The 17,724-nt window shown below is 43.5% G+C and overlaps 3 protein-coding genes across 5 annotated transcripts; 2 read left to right on the top strand and 1 right to left on the bottom strand.

Annotated features, from left to right (window-relative positions):
• The first annotated feature begins 504 nt into the window (after nucleotides 1-504).
• On the top strand, nucleotides 505-4,328 carry LOC100828956 (organic cation/carnitine transporter 7). Of its 3 annotated transcripts, none has more exons than XM_014895452.2 (6): nucleotides 505-1,079; nucleotides 1,559-1,830; nucleotides 2,408-2,645; nucleotides 2,974-3,496; nucleotides 3,592-3,794; nucleotides 3,961-4,328. In XM_014895452.2, the coding sequence occupies exons 2-6, from the start codon at nucleotides 1,559-1,561 to the stop codon at nucleotides 4,189-4,191; spliced, it is 1,467 nt and encodes a 488-aa protein (XP_014750938.1). In that variant the 5' UTR covers nucleotides 505-1,079; the 3' UTR covers nucleotides 4,192-4,328. The 3 variants fall into 3 exon arrangements, with proteins under 3 accessions (XP_014750938.1, XP_010240388.1, XP_010240389.1); XM_010242086.3 differs by having other exon boundaries at nucleotides 505-1,195; XM_010242087.3 differs by lacking the exon at nucleotides 505-1,079 and having other exon boundaries at nucleotides 1,687-1,834.
• Nucleotides 4,329-4,945: 617 nt separating this feature from the next.
• Nucleotides 4,946-9,664, bottom strand: LOC100822512 (protein starmaker). Its single transcript, XM_003581583.4, has 3 exons — nucleotides 9,121-9,664; nucleotides 6,580-8,769; nucleotides 4,946-5,302 (listed from the first exon to the last, which is right to left on the bottom strand). Exons 1-2 carry the CDS (start codon nucleotides 9,504-9,506, stop codon nucleotides 6,600-6,602), a joined length of 2,556 nt encoding a protein of 851 aa, XP_003581631.1. The 5' UTR covers nucleotides 9,507-9,664; the 3' UTR covers nucleotides 4,946-5,302; nucleotides 6,580-6,599.
• Nucleotides 9,665-11,050: 1,386 nt separating this feature from the next.
• On the top strand, nucleotides 11,051-16,880 carry LOC100828654 (26S proteasome non-ATPase regulatory subunit 1 homolog A). Its single transcript, XM_003580461.4, has 13 exons — nucleotides 11,051-11,318; nucleotides 12,284-12,347; nucleotides 12,434-12,539; nucleotides 12,635-12,746; nucleotides 12,826-12,994; nucleotides 13,125-13,259; nucleotides 13,346-13,692; nucleotides 13,777-13,912; nucleotides 13,991-14,239; nucleotides 14,322-14,542; nucleotides 14,623-14,881; nucleotides 15,048-15,827; nucleotides 16,314-16,880. Exons 1-13 carry the CDS (start codon nucleotides 11,170-11,172, stop codon nucleotides 16,647-16,649), a joined length of 3,063 nt encoding a protein of 1,020 aa, XP_003580509.1. The 5' UTR covers nucleotides 11,051-11,169; the 3' UTR covers nucleotides 16,650-16,880.
• The last annotated feature ends 844 nt before the right edge of the window (nucleotides 16,881-17,724 follow it).

The raw sequence follows: 17,724 nt of genomic DNA, 5'->3' as shown, positions 1-17,724 counted from the left end.
CGAACGGACATTTTCCCTTAAAAAAGAGAAAAAATGAAATCTCAGGCCACCACAGAATCAACGCCATGGACCGCGCAGACAACCGCCAACGGCAGCGGCAGAGCTCAAAAAGCCGACATCTAAATTTGATTAGATTTTAATTACTTTAAAAGTCTTTTCGGCTCCCTCCTCCAGCTTTCTGAAAAACCCGACATCTAAATTTGATTAGACTTTAATTATTTTAAAAGTCTTTTCGGTTCCGTCCTCCAGCCCACATCTAAATTTGATTATACTTTAATTACTTTAAAAGTCTTTTCGGTTCCGTCCTCCAACCGACATCTAAATTTGATTAGACTTTAATTACTTTAAAAGTCTAGCTAAATTTAGTATCCGGTTTTTCCATGAAATCTGTGGAGGGCAGCTCTGCCGGTACTTGAAAACAAAAGGAACTGGTCCCAGTGACCAGGCGTAGGGCCTTCATTGGACCTTCGATTGGAACTTGGAAGTTGTGGAACTCAAAGCTCTGTGCCTCTGTTCCTTGTCTTGCCCAACACATCAATCAAGCAAACTACCGGGCGCTGGTGCTGCACAGAATTCCCACGCTGCTCTGCTAGCGCCGCCGGCTGTACGTCGTTACCGACGACCACTGAGTACGGGCCGTTTGCTAACGCAGATGCCGCCGCCGCGTCGTCGTTTGGGTCGATGACGGAGCTCCACTCGCCGGCGACGGCTCGTTTGTGCCCACTGCCCACGCCTCGCTGGATTCACCCACGTCCATGCCTTCGTCGCATCTGTCGACTCGCCCGCTCCGCCGTCCGCGCCTCTGTCCCGACTGCGATCGCACACGCCGCCGCTCGCGCACCTATTTCGTTTTTTTTTCTTCCTATTTTAAAGGGACAATGTCCGTTCGCTGAAGCAAGAGAAAGTCTCCTTCTGACTTCTCTTCTTCAAGTTACCGGATCCGGATCCCTCGCTGCCGAGCACCCCCCTGGTCGTCTTCCTCCTCGCGCGAGCGCTGCCAGTACCCATCCCGCTGCCGAGCGCCCTAGCCCCCCTCGCTCCGTCGCTCGTCTTCCTCCTCGGGCAAGCGCCGCCACCAGGTTGATCTCTCCTTCGATTCTCTCGCTCCCGGCCGTTTCTCCTCCCATTTCCGGCCTTTAGGCCCCCGTTTCATCTCCTTAATCTCCTCCAATTCGTAACTGAGGCAAAAATCAAGGTACGGTGATAGCAAATGAGCTTGCATTGTTTTGGATCTATCTAATATGTTCACGGTATTGATGCTTCATTCATGCTCTGTATCAGCTGTGATTAGTACATCTGTGTTGGTTTAACTAACTTATTTTCAGATGAGACAAGAGAAGTTATCATCTCTCTTTTTTATGATTTATCATGGACATCCGTGGCACTTTTGTGTTTGATTCTTGTTAGATTTTACATATAGATCAAGGGAAGCAAAAGTGAAATGCTTATGTGAACCTGCAGAATAAAACCAAAAAACAATTCGAGACTCCAATTTGATACAGGTAGATCTACCCCGCTGACTGCTATATGAATAATACGTATGATATTTACTTTGCAGATGGAGGATGAGCAATCAGCGACATATACTGTGGATGACGCACTTCTGTCTTCAGGGTTTGGGAGGTTCCAGATATTGATTCTTTCCTATGCTGGGATCGGCTTAATTGCAGAAGCAATGGAGATGATGCTGCTATCATTTGTTGGTCCGTCGGTACAGTTAGAATGGAAGCTTACTGCTCATCAGGAAAGCATGATTACAAGTGTTGTTTTTGTTGGAATGCTTATAGGAGCTTACTCTTGGGGTGTAGTCTCAGATAATTATGGAAGGAGGCAGGTCCATTCTTTACTTCTTTCCGTTTGATTTTATTGCACAAACTACATGACTGTTTCCTCTCTTGACGATTTCTAACATAAAGTTACAACCCTACATGATTTCCATCACGCAGCTTGTACTTATTCCTAGTTGTAGCTGTTTGCCAACAGTAACTTGTTTGGAACTAGCAAAACTCCAGCTTTGATAGCCAAATTGGACATTTATATGTTACCATTAAAATCAACTTCCAAACTGTCTTCAAAATTTGTTTATCACAAAATAATGATTCCTAAAGGTACTCTTTCCACTCTAGATCCTTAAGACCTTAACAATTACAGATGTGGAAAGTAGGGTCTGCCCCTATTTAGATCCAAAGACAATTTCCAAATTAACTCTCCTCAAACTTTTTGTTACTGTTTCACAAAGTAATGGCTCCCGAGGGTACTGTTTCCACTCTAGATCCTTGAGCAATTACAGATGTGGAAAGTAGGGTGTGCCACCCTATTTAGATTTAATGCAAGCCTTACCTTATTTTGTATTGGTATTGTTTACTCCATACAAGCTCTTACATTCTGTTGCATTGCGACTTTATAGGAAGGGATTCTTCTTTACTGCCATTATGACGAGTGGAGCTGGATTCCTGAGTTCATTCGCTCCGAACTATTTGTCGTTAATGGCTCTAAGATTTGTAGTTGGTGTTGGCTTGGGAGGAGGACCTGTTCTTGGCTCTTGGTTCTTGGAATTTGTTCCTGCCCCAACTAGAGGAACTTGGATGGTGATATTTTCAGCATTTTGGACTGTTGGGACCATCTTAGAGGCTTCACTTGCATGGGTATTACAAAAATTTCTCCCTTTATATTCGAAACTGGAAATGTTGTTTGGACTTCAGGCGCCAACGTATAACAGCATACATGATAAACATCACATTTGATTATTCTTTGTCAATCCCTTGAAACATTATGTGAATCTGTACTCACAAAGGTCTAGCTGCATCATCTTTATTTCTACTTGATGGCTTGGATGCAAACATCTACTAAAATTTAAGTATCATCTTTGTGGGAAGCTCTTAGAATATTCTCAGAGAGAAATTGTACATGTGTTAACTTGAATTATTTCACCATGTTGTTTTTATTTATTATTTTTCACCATGGAAATGGCAGGCAGTTATGCCAAAGTTTGGCTGGAGGTTGTTGCTAGCATTATCCTCTGCTCCATCTTTCCTCCTGCTTCTGTTTTATGCTGCCACACCAGAGTCACCAAGGTTCCTATGCACGAAAGGCAGAATAACAGAGGCTGTAGAGGTATTGGAGAAAATGGCAAGGTTAAACAATGTGCAACTACCTGCTGGTAGGCTTGTTTCTGAAAAAAACATTGAGTTAGACGAAGTTTCTGAGTCTGCAACACTTCTGACTGATGATAAAGAAAAGGACGATATCAAAGACGACGAAGGCTCCAATTTTGGAGGTTTCAAGTCGGTTTCTAAGCTGCTATCACCGAAATTGATGAGAGCAACTCTGCTCCTGTGGATGGCTTTCTTCGGAAATGCATTTTCATATTATGGGATTGTTCTACTGACATCAGAGTTAAGTAATGGAAATAGGATATGTGCAAAACAGGAGGTTGAATCCGTGCACTCGAACAATTCTAGCCTATACAAAAACGTTTTTATCTCTAGCTTTGCAGGTTTGTTCCTACTCTTAATAACATCTGTGTGTTAATCATCTTCCGGTGCATACGATCCCATGTTTTATGACCAATGCTGCCATGTTTTCTTTCAGAGATTCCAGGATCATTTTTGTCCGCCATGGTCGTGGATAGATTTGGTCGAAAGCTTTCAATGGCATCGATGCTCTTCACTAGCTGTGTCTTTTTATTTCCACTTATATTTTCCCAGACAGACATACTAACAAGAATCTCACTATTTGGCGCCCGGCTCTGCATATCTGCGAGCTTCACAATTGTATACATATATGCTCCTGAGGTTAGTTCAGTTCTGCATCGTTGCTTGCTTTATTGTCAGGGCACATTGCATTTTCATACCCCTCCCTCCTTGTGGCAGCAAATCTTGAAGTTGAAGCAGAATCCTGTTAGGGGTACATGTTAACAGAATAACAGTATGTTCTTCTTGCTTCATTTTTTCTTTTCAGATTTACCCGACCTCTGTCAGAACGACAGGCATCGGCATTGCCAGCTCGGTAGGCAGGATTGGGGGCATTCTGTGTCCTCTGGTCGCTGTTGCGCTGGTGCACAACTGCCAACAGACTACTGCGATCCTCCTATTCGAGCTCGTAGTCTTCCTCTCCGGGGTGGCTGTTATGTTCTTCCCTTTTGAGACAAAAGGTTGTAGACTTAACGACAACGAGGCTGATTTGAATTGATGCGGCGGTTATACGACGGCCCCATTTTTGTACGCTGGGAGCTGTAATAGCATATTATTGAACATTCTCCAGCACGATATTGATTATGACGGTGATGATGATATTGATTTTATAAGGGGAATTTTGTTGGCCTCCTACTAGTGTCGTTGGGCACCTTGCTGCTTTTCTGAACTTCACTTGCTTATTCGCCCATCCGATATCCCAACTCCAAGCACTCATCCTCTAACTGCCATTCGAGTTAATTCTCTGCTGATCAAGCGATTGATTCTTGAAGTTTCCAACAAAACAACAAATTTCCGCACAGTAAATACTCCAAAAAAAAAAAGAGAACAAGTAACATAGCAGGGTGAAAGGACTAGTGAGTACAGGCAGTGTTGCAACTTGCCCGTGCTTGTACTCGAGATTGCCAGCATCTCGGAGGATGGAGGGGGATAAATCCAGAAGGGACGTATCGGATGAAGTGATGAACTTCACAAATTAAACAAAAGGCATTTAAAGTCTACAAACCTGCTCAGGTCCGTTGTATACATCAGCAGTCCTACGTTACGACTTACGAACATCGTCACTGACGTCCGACAGAGCAAAATACAGTATCTGCTGAACGGCCTTGTTAAGAACAGTTGTGTACAAGCGCAAAACAGCACACAAGGAATTCCTGTAGGAAAGAAGCCACCAGGAGTTGCAAAAACAAAAACGATAATTCATCACAACGGACAAAGTGGTGTCACGATAAAAAGAAATCTCCACAACCAGCTTGAAGTAATTGAAACGACCTTTTCAGATGAGAATCAAGGCAAGCTAAAGCCTCGACAAAGTTTTAGTAATGTTGATTTCCAGCAATAGTAAGCATAGTTTAATACATCACCCATTGGTACAATATAACCATCACATTGCGTGCTGGACTGACAACAGAGAACGAAGAAAGTTCATACAAACATGAGCAAACAAAACTTCACTACTGCAGCAAAAGCTCTTTGCTAGATGACTAGAATTAACCACGACAACCGAAACTTTGGGCTAAGCCATTGAAACCTGAATGTGAGCCCAAAATAACTATCCTTGCTCAAGAAGATGCACCAGCACTACCCTTTGCTTGACAGGACCAAAATGCCTGCAATGGAACAGCAAAGGATAGTCAGATTAAAGAAAAATAACACAAAGATTGCAAATACTGCTATAAATGCACCATCCAAATGAATTCAAACAAGTGAAGGATCTGATAGGTTATGGTATATATCACGGAAAAACTGTTTCTGTACAAAAGATCACCACTTATGAAATTCTCTTCACCTCTATACAATCCAAAGATTGCAAAGTTGCTCAAAATAGAAAATACCGCTCCGTTAACTTAATGTTACACCTCTCTTTTCATTACAGCACCCGAAAATGACATTATAAAAAACCCTGCCCATGCCAAAATTAACAGGGCTCCTCTGTCCAGAACAGCCAGGCTCCTCTCCCAAATGCCCAGAGCTGGAGCAGAGCAGCAGCAGCCTGCCAGCGACTCTCCCCCGCTGTTCAGTAAGAACCAATTTCTTTCTACGATTTGTGAAATTTGGATAGGGATCATAGCTGGAGCAGAGTGGCAGCAGCCCGCCAGCTACTCTCCCGCCTCTGTTCGGTAAGCACCAATTTATCTATGTAAGATTTGTTGTCAGTTGTTTGCTGCAAAATGAGAGTGTTCATGTTGCGGTGTTGCCAGATTTTCTAAGTCCATATTGTTAGATTCAATGGTATGAGAAGTTCATACTGCACAATGGAAATTCAAAGATCTGGTTACATGTTTAAATGCTTAGTTTAGTGTCTCAGCTGGGCAGGAAAAAAGAGAGCCAGTTGCAGTCTCAGTCGGGGGGTAAAGAAAGAGAATGGCAGACACAGTTGGGAGCTTTTAAACATGGGTAGTTGTCAGAGTTTATGGTGGAGTTAACTGAGTGGTATTTTTAGTAAACATTTTTCTGATATAGAGGCAAAGAGTTAAAAATGAAAGGTGGCACACTTCTGAAATATACAAAATCGCATGTTTATTTACCCCTCCATTTCTTTTTACTTGTACATGCAGCCTCTTAAAGACAAACTAAGCTAGAGGGACAAACTGCTACTTGGTCTTCCTTTTCATATTTCCAGCAATTAATTGCACCACTCATTCAATCTTCAATCTCTACTAAGTTTTCACCTCCCCTCAGTCAATAGGATGGTAGCATTAAAACAGTTTGCCGAGGAAAAGTATGAGCATAATGATTAACTAGGCTTTAGAAGTCTAAATGTACTAGTATTTTGAGAAAACTTGCAAAAGCTATATGTACAACTAGAAATACCGAGGGAGCACTTCTTAACATTGATGCAAATTAAAACTAAAATAAAAACAGTGGTATGAACTGGGGGACTTACAATTTCAGATAGCTCTGCGTTCAGCGGTGTCTCCTGTCTCTATACTCATCTCTAGAATAGCGTTGTTCATAATCTCTCCTTGAGTGGCGATAAGAGTCGTCATATCTAGACCTCTTTGAATCATGGCCATCTGAATCTCTAGTTCTGTGTCGACCATACTCTTCATGCTTCCTCCGGTCCCTGTTTTCATCATCACTGAGTTCATTTGAATTTGGGTCATACCTATCTTCTCCCACTTTTCTTTTGTAGTCCCTCTCCCCGTCATGCCCACCTTTCCTTCTCTCGTGTTCTCTCTCTTTCAGTCTCTCTTCTTCCCTCTGCTTTTGCTTCTCCAGCTCCTTCCTCTCTTCCTCCCTCTGTTTTAGCTTCTCCAGCTCCTTCCTCTCTTCCTCCCTCTGTTTTAGCTTCTCAAGCTCCTTCCTCTCTTCCCCCCTCTGTTTTTGCTTCTCCTGCTCCATTTTTTCTTCATCAACCTGCCTTTGTTTCTCCAGATCCTTTCTTCTCCCATCTTGACTCCTTTTCCTTTCCTCTGACTCATTCTTGTAAGAAGCCCTTTTACCATAGTTCAGGTCATTATTACTATTCTTCAATCCTCTGTCAGATTTCCTATTCTCACGGCTGTCAGCACTCGCATCTGATTCACTGCTGCTGCTGCTGCTGCTGCTGTAAAATGAACTCTCACTTGAGCTAGTCACCCTTCTTTTTTCTTCCACAATCTTTTTTACCGTTGAGTCCAGGTGTCTTTTCAATCCATCTGAATCAGAATCAGAATCATGTCTCTTACGCTTATCAACGTTCTTAGCCAAGCCAGCTTCCTTCCCTTTACTCCTTGGTGCTTGCTTATCATCTTTAGAATTGTGGTGAGAAGAGTTTCCAGGATTCCTCTTTTCCTTGACGTAAGTCTCAGGCTCTGGTTCTTCACCATACTTGTCCTTCCGAAGGACCTTACTGTGTGGCCTTTCATCTTCAATATCATGTTGATTTGTCTTCATGGGCTTTTTCTTTTTATGGTCATCATTCCTTGAGTCAACCTTCGTCTTATCAGGGGACTGGTCCTTCCTGACAACATTAATCAGGGTTTTTTTCTTTGCATGTTTCGATCTATCACCATGGCCACTGTCCAAGTCACTATCTGATTCATCCAAATACTTATCCTTCCTAACAGCCCTACTTCCGTACTTATCATCTTTCGATTCACGGAGGTTACTCTTTGAGGGTTTTCCCCTTTTCTGATTATAGTCGCTCCCTGAATCACTGTACGAGCCATCACTCTCAGTACCACTGTATGAATCATCCTTGTGCTTGCTACTTCTGGACTTCTCACCTTTAGAGTCGTGACGAGAGCTCTTAACGGGTGCCTTGACTGCCTTCTTTCCCTCCTCACGACTAAACAGGGGCTTTTTCTTTGCATGTTTTGATCTATCATCATGGCCACTGTCCGAGTCACTCTCTGATTCATCTGAATACTTGTCCTTCCTGACAGCCTTACTTCCATGCTTAACTTTAGATTCATGGAGGGAACCCTTTAAGGATTTTTGCCTTTTCTTATTCTTACTATAGTCGCTCCCTGAATCACTGTACGAGCCATCACTCTCCGAGTCACTGTGTGAATCATCCTTGTGCTTGCTACTTCTGGGCTTCTCACCTTTAGAGTCGTGGCGGGAACTCTTCCCAGGTGCCTTCTTTCCCTCCTCATGGTTGCTTTTCGCGTGTTTTGTTTTCTTGCCATGATCACTACCTGATTCAGCCTCGGAAGCATGACGAGTGCTCTTTCCATGATTTTCCTTCTTATGATCAGGCACAAAATCAACATTTCTATCTAAAAAGGATCTCTTCGTGTATTTCTTTCCCTTTTCCTCATCGTAGTCAGTCTCAGAATCATCGTCTGAATCATAATCATGTTTGCTCTTCCTAGAACTTCTGCTGTGACTCTTTTTATCATTACCTTTTTCCTTCTTTCCCTTTTTTGCATGTTTTTTGCCATCCTTTAAAGCCTTACTGACTTTCTGAACATCGATATCCAACTCTTCAAAATCCTTCCCAGGAACAAGCTCCCCAGACTCTGGGTCACTGTCCACATCACCATTCTTCTTCTGTCCAACCTCAACATCCAGCCCAAGAGCAGCCCTCAGCGTCTCAAGCTGCTTCTCCTTTCGTGCAGCAACATGGTGGCTCTGTGTGCCCGTAAACCTGTTAAGATTTAACCGTGTTATCAGAAACGTATGACAATCTACCAACTGAAAACTGAAATATGAACTGTAAAACAACGTAACACGTGAAAAGGCAGGAGTAGGAACCAAATTATACATCACAATCAAGTAAGGACAATCAGAAGTTATCATACTAAACAAGGTTTTAAGAACCAATTCTATTTCAATGTGAATAACCTCGAACACTAAATGAAAAAATCAAATTCAAAACCCTAAATGAATGTACTGATAAATATCTGTCAGGGGCCTCCTCTGCAGCAATTCCACATAAAAAAATAATACAGTTACAGAATACACAAAAAAAAAGTAAGATCAATCCTTAGATCCATACCCCTCGGCCTGGTGCGGTGGTCGCCCCGCGCCGCTGCCACGGCCTCCCGCCTCCGCGGCAACCACAGCAGCAGCCGCCTCCATCTCCGCTTCCTTGCGCGCCTCCTCGACGCGCTCCTCGATCTCGCCCTCCGTGTAGCCCTGCTCCTCGAGCGTCTCCCTCAGCACGACCAGCCGCAGCTCCACCTGCCGCCTCCGGTCGTGCTCCAGGATCTCCTTGTTCGGCTTCCGCATCCCGCCGAGGCCCCCGGCGGGGGCGTCGCCGTAGGTCGGGAGCGGCGCCTTGGGGGGGCCGCCGGTCCGGGGCCTGATGAAGAACTTGTTGGTCTGGACGTACCCATTCGTGCCGGACCCACGCGCGGTCTGCAGCCCGATGCCGTTGTACATGGCGGCGGCGGCGGCGAGCGGGCGACGGCGAGCGGCCGCTTCGGCGAAACCCTAGGTTTCGATCGAGTTGGGTTAGTGGCTTTGCCGTGAACGCGAGATCCCCAATTCGACACGACGGGCGGGATGGGGTTGGGTAGGCAAAGCCTGATTCTATTTCGACGTGCTGCTAGTGCTACCGTCTTCCGGAGTCTCGGTAGGCTAGCAAACGAAGTTGTGAAAATCTTCACGAAAATAAATAAATTGACACGATTAACATCTACATCGTGATGTAAAATTTCAACTCTAAATGCATTTTTCATGTTGAAAAGCAAAAAAAAAAAAGTTAAACATGAGTACTAGGGAAAATAATATTCACAGGAATTTTAATTTGGCAATATCCGTTGTTGGGATTCTATATTTTTTATTTATCATGTGTGAATTGGATTTGCATGCACGGTCATAATATATGTCATGTTAATCTATTAGAATTTTTGAAAAAGAGAATATTATTAACACTTTTGTTAGGTTGTGGTGGCTTGGGGCATGGGAGAACCCAAATCACAGCAGTGCTAGACGCTTTCTCAGTTTACCACACAACGAGGTCAGCTATCTCTGCTTTTCGGTCTTTTAGATCCAACTCAAAATTTATTATGATCGAGCATTTTTTTTAACTAAAATCTATCTTAACCATGGTGCTTAAAATTTCTCGCTCAACGTACTCAATAATTATTGAATCCTACGACTTCTTATAAAGAAATAAATGTGCCTAGTGTTATCTCGCTCAACTGCCCCTTCCCCCCTCAATGCTTACCACAACCATGTGTGCAAGTTGACGGTGTGGGGACATGCCAACGTTAGAATAGGGGGATGTGCAAACCTTGCCGAGGCATGTCGCATCCATGGTGTGCATGGTCTTGCCACACTAGTTCGCGTCGGGTATGATAAACAAGACATGGGTGGGACGATCACATAAACGAAGGAGTTAGTGTTGCAATCTATGGATTCGTCCAACTAGGATTAACTGGTCCTGTCGGTCAATTAGGAGATGTGTGAGTTCACTTAGTTGAAGCGACTTGACATGGACATGGATGACCAAGGACTAGTGACCGTTGTTTGAGGCACGTCCATCTTCGTGACGACCAAATTGTCTTCATCATCAACTGGAACGACACCCTAGGCACAAAAATGTCCCTGACATTCACATGATTGCCAATTCCAACATGTCCTCTGCATCAAAACCATAATGGATGCCATCAAATTTGAGACAAGAATTATAAAACGGAGAAAGTATTTATTTTTTTCAGCTTTGGACAAGTTTCTGAGGTCCAGATACCCTCGTTTAAAGAACTTGCCATGTCACCCTTCTATATTCACCAAAATTTAAGCTGAGTCTGTTAATTCGAACTAACCGATGGAAACTATTTTCTTTCTTTCTCGAGTAAACAGCTGCTTATCCGAGCTCGAGCGGTCGAGCCCAATGATGTTTACACTTGGCACCTCGCACCGTCCTAATATTTGCGAACCGCTCCTTGTGCCGCACCATATTTCTCGTTCTGTTTCGCATCGTCGTCGTCTCGAAGCAAACTAGCGACAGACCCAACCCGAACCAAGCCAAAGTGCCAAACCCTCGCACTCCCCACCACTCCGCGGCGGCGGCGACGACAGACACTCGGCTGAGGTGGCCATGGCGGCGGTTGCGACAGTGAGCTCGGCGAGCGGGATCCTCGCCATGCTCCAGGAGCCGGCGGAGGAGCTGAAGCTGCACGCGCTCGCCAGCCTCAACTCCCTCGTCCACCTCTTCTACCCGGAGATCTCCACCAGCATCCCCACCATGTGAGCCCCCCCTGTACCGTACCCCCTCGCTCCCCTTTGCGCCACTTAGTTGCCGCCGCTGTCGTTGTTGCAGTTCAGTTGTTGCGTTGTGTCGGCGCGATTCGTTCCGGTGATTTTGCTTGGCTGGGGAATTTAGTGTCACGATCTGCCTCTGTGATTGATGAGGACTTGGGATTGTCTTAAGATGATATTGCTGTGGCGCGATTCGTTTTGTTGATCACGTTAGGTTCGATCCGGTGTTTGTGTGGGAGAACATTGGGTTCTGGTTTGGTTCTGATCTGTTAACCTGGGAATTCCAGGGTTTCAGTGCGCAGTCTTGGTGCTCTTAATGATGAATCCGCAGGGTTTGTAGTGAAATTTCACAATCTTCAGCTGGTAATTTGCCTGAATTGGTAGCCGACATAAACAATTGAACCTCTTACACTTCCATGTCCATGCTTGGGTATATTGCGAGTTTGAGTGAGAGGATAGACTCATAAATGCAGAGGGGTCAGGGGTAGGAGTGAAGTGTGAACTCAGGAGGGGTGAAAATTCCGAAAGCTTTGATCTGTCGGTTCTATAGTTGTTAGGACTTTGTTTCATTCAGTTGGTCAGCGCTCAGGAAGAGCTTGCACGGAGAATGTGTTACTTCGGTCCAGATTATAGATTTCTTGTCTCTTATAAGTTCAGTATGGCGCTCCATTCAGACTAGAATAATGAGTCATTTTAACTTTGCTTTTAGCATGTAATTGACCCTCGTCTAGTTATGTTTATGGAACGGAGAAGCTTTACTTTTGACTTCGTTTGGTTTGCAGAGCTATATACTTTATAGGGCCATATATTAAAACAAATGCTTTAGCTTGTCATAGAGAATATGATTGATTATTCTATGATGAGAGGGAATTTTCAGGGTGCGTGCTATTAAAGTTCGTATTTCCAATGACACAAGTCAATAATTTGTTTCCTTCGTCTCATTTCCCCTGTAGTGAGAGCTTGTACGAAGATGAAGAGTTTGATCAGAGACAGCTGGCAGCCCTAGTTGTATCTAAGGTAGTACCTCACATTATTTTATATCTTTTCTGGAAACGTTGTTTTTTGTATTGCTTGTATTGATAGATGTTGTATATCATGTATAGGTGTTTTACTACTTGGGGGAGTTAAATGATTCTCTGTCCTATGCACTTGGTGCTGGACCTCTATTTGATGTTTCTGAGGATTCAGATTATGCTCATGCACTTTTAGGTGAGGAGTTGCCTGAAGTTCTGAGTCACTCTCGATGTTATTTCACATGAATTTATTTTCCTCATTATGTTGACTTGGTGGTTCTTTTCTTTCAGCCAAAGCATTAGATGAGTATGCGAGTTTCAAGATTAGAGCGTCTAAAGCTACAGAAGGAGAAGAAACCGTGGATCCCAGATTAGAGACCATAGTGGAGAGGATGCTGGAAAAGTATACTAATATCCCACCATTTGCTCGTATGCTCCCATTTATTGGATGGAGTATTCTTAAGGGTTGCTCTTTGTTGTAGGTGTATACTTGATGGGAAATACCAACAGGCCATGGGTATGGCTGTTGAATGCAGGAGACTGGATAAGCTGGAGGAAGCAATTGTTCAGTGTGACAATATTCACGGGGCTCTTTCGTATTGCATCAACCTTTCTCATCAATATGTTAGTCACCGTGAATATCGCTGTGAGGTAGGGCATGTTATGTACGCACTTCACATTAAAGTTATTATTAGAAGTCTGTTTTTAAATAGAAAGCAAGTATTGTGTAAAATTTGATTTTTCTTCTACTATTTGACCAAAGAATTCACTTTATCCTCAGGTTCTTCGCCGTCTTGTTAAAATATACCAGACTTTGCCACATCCAGATTATCTGAGCATTTGCCAGTGTCTTATGTTTCTGGGCGAGCCTGAAACTGTTGCGAACATATTGGACACTCTGCTTTCTGGAAGCAAGGTATGTGTTTGTTCTTTGCTCTGCTCTCCACATTGCTTACATGGAAGTGCATGTAGCTTACTTGAGATCTTGTGGTTGTTATCCAGGATGATGCTCTCCTCGCATACCAAATTGCTTTTGATCTCGTGGAGAATGAAAATCAGGCCTTCCTTCTGAATGTGAGGAATCGCCTGGACTCCCAGACTCCTGGGCAGTCTAACCCTGACAATGCATCCGTTTTATCGGACAATCAGACTGGTAACGATGGTACAACTAGCACAGAAGCAGCTGGTGATGTTCAGATGGGGGATGACACAACTACGGCAAGTGGAAATGCTCACACAGTGGATCCAAAGGAGGTAGAGCATGCTGATCGTCTTGCAAAAATTAAAGCAATACTGTCAGGGGAGAAGTCTATTCAGCTTACACTACAATTTTTGTATAGCCACAACAGGTAGACTGGCTATTATTTCCTAAATTTGGAACTCTGCCTCTCATAAGTTTTATGTCTGGCATTAACTTGATGGTGTTTTAACAGGTCTGATCTTCTAATTCTGAAAACAATCAAGCAAGCTGTGGAAATGAGGAACAGTGTTTGCCACAGTGCAACTATTTGTTCTAATGCAATCATGCATGCAGGAACAACTGTAGACACCTTCCTAAGAGAGAATCTGGTAATGTTATCTTTCTATTGGCTGTATTGTCATCTTGCAATGTTCTTTTTCCTGTCTCATTTTGGTATAACATTGCAGGAATGGTTAAGCAGGGCAACTAATTGGGCTAAATTCAGTGCAACTGCTGGATTAGGTGTCATCCATAGAGGTCACCTTCAACAAGGTCGGGCTTTAATGGCCCCGTACCTACCTCAAAGTGGCGCAGTTGGTGGTGGCAGTCCATACTCGGAAGGTGGTGCCCTATACGCGTTAGGTTTGATTCATGCCAACCATGGTGAAGGAATCAAACAATTCCTTCGCGAAAGCCTTCGCAACACCAGTGCTGAGGTAATTTTTTGTTTCTTGTCCTTTTTGTGCAATGCTATTCACTTTGAGTAATATTGTTCTTGCTTGAAACCATATTATACAGGTCATCCAGCACGGTGCCTGTTTGGGACTTGGGCTTGCTTCTCTGGGGACAGCAGATGAAGAAGTATACGAGGACATAAAGAATGTCCTTTACACAGACAGTGCTGTGGCTGGTGAAGCAGCTGGTATTGGCATGGGCTTGCTTATGGTTGGGACAGCCAGCGAGAAGGCTAGTGAGATGCTTACTTATGCACATGATACACAACATGAAAAGATTATCAGGTCAGTGCTGCTTAATTGCTCGAGGTATTTCTGAAGATGCATTCAGTTCTTTGTTTTGACATCTCTCACTCTTTATGTAGGGGGCTGTCACTTGGCATTGCCTTGACAGTGTATGGCAGGGAAGAGGAAGCTGACACCTTGATCGAGCAAATGACTAGAGATCAAGATCCCATACTACGTTATGGTGGTATGTATGCTTTGGCGCTAGCCTACAGGGGAACTGCAAATAACAAAGCCATTCATCAGTTGCTGCATTTTGCTGTTTCGGATGTCAGTGATGATGTTCGTAGGACTGCAGTTATGTCTCTTGGATTTGTTCTATACAATGAACCAGAGCAGGTCCGTAGACTTCAGATCTCTTCATGTATACATAGATGCCTTCTAATGGCATACATATGTCGTTCATTAAGCGGCACCTCTTTGCCATCTTATAGGAAAGTTTCTAAAATAAAGAAGCATCAATAGCTTTGATCCACACCTTACATCTTTTGTTCTGATCATGCAGACTCCGAGAATTGTGTCCCTGCTCTCTGAATCATACAACCCGCATGTTCGTTACGGTGCAGCTTTAGCTGTTGGGATATCCTGTGCAGGAACTGGATTAAGTGATGCTATCTCCTTGCTGGAGCCTCTTACATCAGACGTTGTTGACTTTGTACGCCAGGGAGCTCTAATTGCTATGGCAATGGTCATGATCCAGACTAATGAATCATTTGATTCTCGTGTTGGAGCGTTCAGGCGTCAGTTGGAAAAGATCATTCTTGACAAGCATGAGGACACCATGAGCAAAATGGGTGCTATACTTGCTTCTGGTATTCTAGATGCTGGTGGTAGGAATGTGACAATCAAACTTCTCTCTAGGAACAAGCATGACAAGCTCACTGCTGTTATCGGCCTCGCCGTTTTCAGCCAGTTCTGGTACTGGTATCCTCTCCTATATTTTATCAGCCTGGCCTTCTCGCCAACAGCCATCGTTGGTCTCAACTCTGATTTGAAAGTGCCAAAGTTTGAGTTCCTATCACATGCTAAACCATCCCTCTTCGAGTATCCAAAACCAACAACTCAGCAGACTACAACTTCAGCAGTCAAGCTGCCTACAGCCATTTTGTCAACTTATGCCAAGGCTAAATCTAGGGCGAAGAAGGATGCGGAAAGCAAAGCTAACCAGGAGAAGGCAATGGACTCAGAAAGTAAAGTTAACCAGGAGAAGACAACGGAAGATACTTCTGGTTCAACTTCTGGCAAGGCATCTAAAACTCAGGAGAAAGACGCTGATGCAATGCAGGTAAGAAACTTCACTATATCTGCTTGGTTTCACTCTTTCCCACCAATGCGTTCACACCTAAGAATGTTAGTACCAAACTTTGGTGAGATCGGCTCATAAAGCATAACCAAACAGCTTGTTATGATAGTACTGCATTATGGCCATCTATGCTGCTTATGGCCTCGTCGCAGCATTTCAAAAACACCCATCTCCTTTTGGATATCATAATTAGTTGAAAGCATCTTTTAATACGTAAACAGCTAAATCGTACTGGAATTTGTAAAGCTTACCCTAACTAACCAACAGCACAGTTCAGCATGGCACCCCAATCTCAAACTGGCGCATGACTAATAATGAACCTTGTTCTGTTCCGTAGTGAACTTGTGATTCATGTATAGTTGAAGTTGCTGTTCTTGCAATCAGCTAAGGAGAACATACAATGTTTATTCGAAACAGATCCATTTGCTTGTCCTCTTTTTGTTTACACGTCTCAATCTTTGTTCCCAGGTTGATGCTACCACAGAGAAGAAGGCTCCAGAACCAGAACCGACTTTCCAGATTCTGGCAAATCCAGCTCGTGTTGTCCCTGCACAAGAGAAGTTCATTAAGTTCATCGAGGGCAGCCGATATGTCCCTGTGAAACCTGCCCCTTCTGGATTCATCCTCCTCCGTGATACTCAGCCTACTGAGGCAGAGGAACTCGTGCTCACCGATGCCCCCGCAACTGTGGCCGCAAGCACCGGCAACACTGCAGCTGCCACAGGCCAACAGGGGTCAGGTTCATCTGCCATGGCAGTCGACGATGAGCCCCAGCCGCCTCAACCTTTCGAATACACGTCGTAGGGATGGATCTCTGGATCCATATATAGGAGCCTTGTCTGTACTTCTTTTTTAGCGGAAGCCTTGTCTGTACTCACTAGTCCTTTCACCCGTAAGCATACTTTTCATATTCTTTCATGAGTATGTTCTCGAGTATGTATTGTGCGGAATTTTTTCTGTTGGAAACTTTGTAGAATCATCACTTGATCAGCAGAATTAGCTCGAATGGGAGTTACAGGATGAGTGTTTGGAATATGGTCAGGTCTCTCCCAGCACGTCCTTTTTCATGTGGTGTTTGGAATACCATTTGCAAACGGCAGCTGTGAGCTCGTAAATTTTTGAACTACCACATGATATGATATGGAAAAAGAAGGTAAAAGTCTGCGAAAGAAAATAATCGTATTTGACAATTATGTATTGCTAGCATAATGAAATACAGTAAGTCAGTAATGGCCAAATTTCAGGTAGCTGGCCAGCTAGTGGTGATAAATCATACTCCCCCAGTCCAAATTAATTATTGCAGTTGTATCTACGTAGTAATTTGCACATTGAAAAGCGTCTAGATGTACATGTATCTACAGTCTAGATGTACATGTATCTACAATTAATTTGGATCGGAGAGAGTACCAAAGATTCAAAAGTGTCAATAAAATCATGTCTGGCAATATAGGGAAAGAGAATGGAAGTTTAGAAGAGATTAAGCATGGAAAATTCAATTCATTTTTTTTAAACAAAAAAACTAACCCCGTTCATGAAAAAATAACCTAGAAAGAAAGCGTAAGTTATGATAAACGGTTGGTGTGAGTTCATAGGGATTTAACTTGAGGGAATAGCATAAGTTATGATTAACGGTTGGGATCATCTTTAGCAAATAATTCTCTCTGAATTTTCCACCTACCCCTCTCTTTTAAAACTCTCATTTCCTCTAACCAAACAAATGACTTTAACTGGTGTGAACTCCACCAGTAGCAAGGTGTCCTGAACACTAGCCAACGAGTAGTGAGCTAACCATTACATGTAGCATCTACTACTTCTGTTCGGGTTTAGAAGGCCTGCACATTTTTCTAGATCATCAAATGATCAACGAATATGTATTATA

Source organism: Brachypodium distachyon, chromosome 5, assembly GCF_000005505.3.
Source record: "Brachypodium distachyon strain Bd21 chromosome 5, Brachypodium_distachyon_v3.0, whole genome shotgun sequence".
Taxonomy (NCBI): domain Eukaryota; kingdom Viridiplantae; phylum Streptophyta; class Magnoliopsida; order Poales; family Poaceae; genus Brachypodium; species Brachypodium distachyon.
Note: the sequence above shows the minus strand (reverse complement) of the source record. Positions and strands in the feature narration are given on the sequence as shown.

Excerpts from the sequence above, each read along its gene's own strand:
- LOC100828654 (XM_003580461.4), top strand. The coding sequence starts at position 11,170 with ATGGCGGCGGTTGCGACAGTGAGCTCGGCGAGCGGGATCCTCGCCATG. Across the intron at positions 12,348-12,433 it reads CAGCCCTAGTTGTATCTAAG|GTGTTTTACTACTTGGGGGA; the intron begins GTAGTACCTCAC and ends TATCATGTATAG. Across the intron at positions 13,260-13,345 it reads CTCTGCTTTCTGGAAGCAAG|GATGATGCTCTCCTCGCATA; the intron begins GTATGTGTTTGT and ends GTTGTTATCCAG.
- LOC100828956 (XM_014895452.2), top strand. The coding sequence starts at position 1,559 with ATGGAGGATGAGCAATCAGCGACATATACTGTGGATGACGCACTTCTG. Across the intron at positions 2,646-2,973 it reads TAGAGGCTTCACTTGCATGG|GCAGTTATGCCAAAGTTTGG; the intron begins GTATTACAAAAA and ends TGGAAATGGCAG. Across the intron at positions 3,795-3,960 it reads TATACATATATGCTCCTGAG|ATTTACCCGACCTCTGTCAG; the intron begins GTTAGTTCAGTT and ends TTTTCTTTTCAG.
- LOC100822512 (XM_003581583.4), bottom strand. The coding sequence starts at position 9,506 with ATGTACAACGGCATCGGGCTGCAGACCGCGCGTGGGTCCGGCACGAAT. Across the intron at positions 8,770-9,120 it reads CCACCGCACCAGGCCGAGGG|GTTTACGGGCACACAGAGCC; the intron begins GTATGGATCTAA and ends AAATCTTAACAG.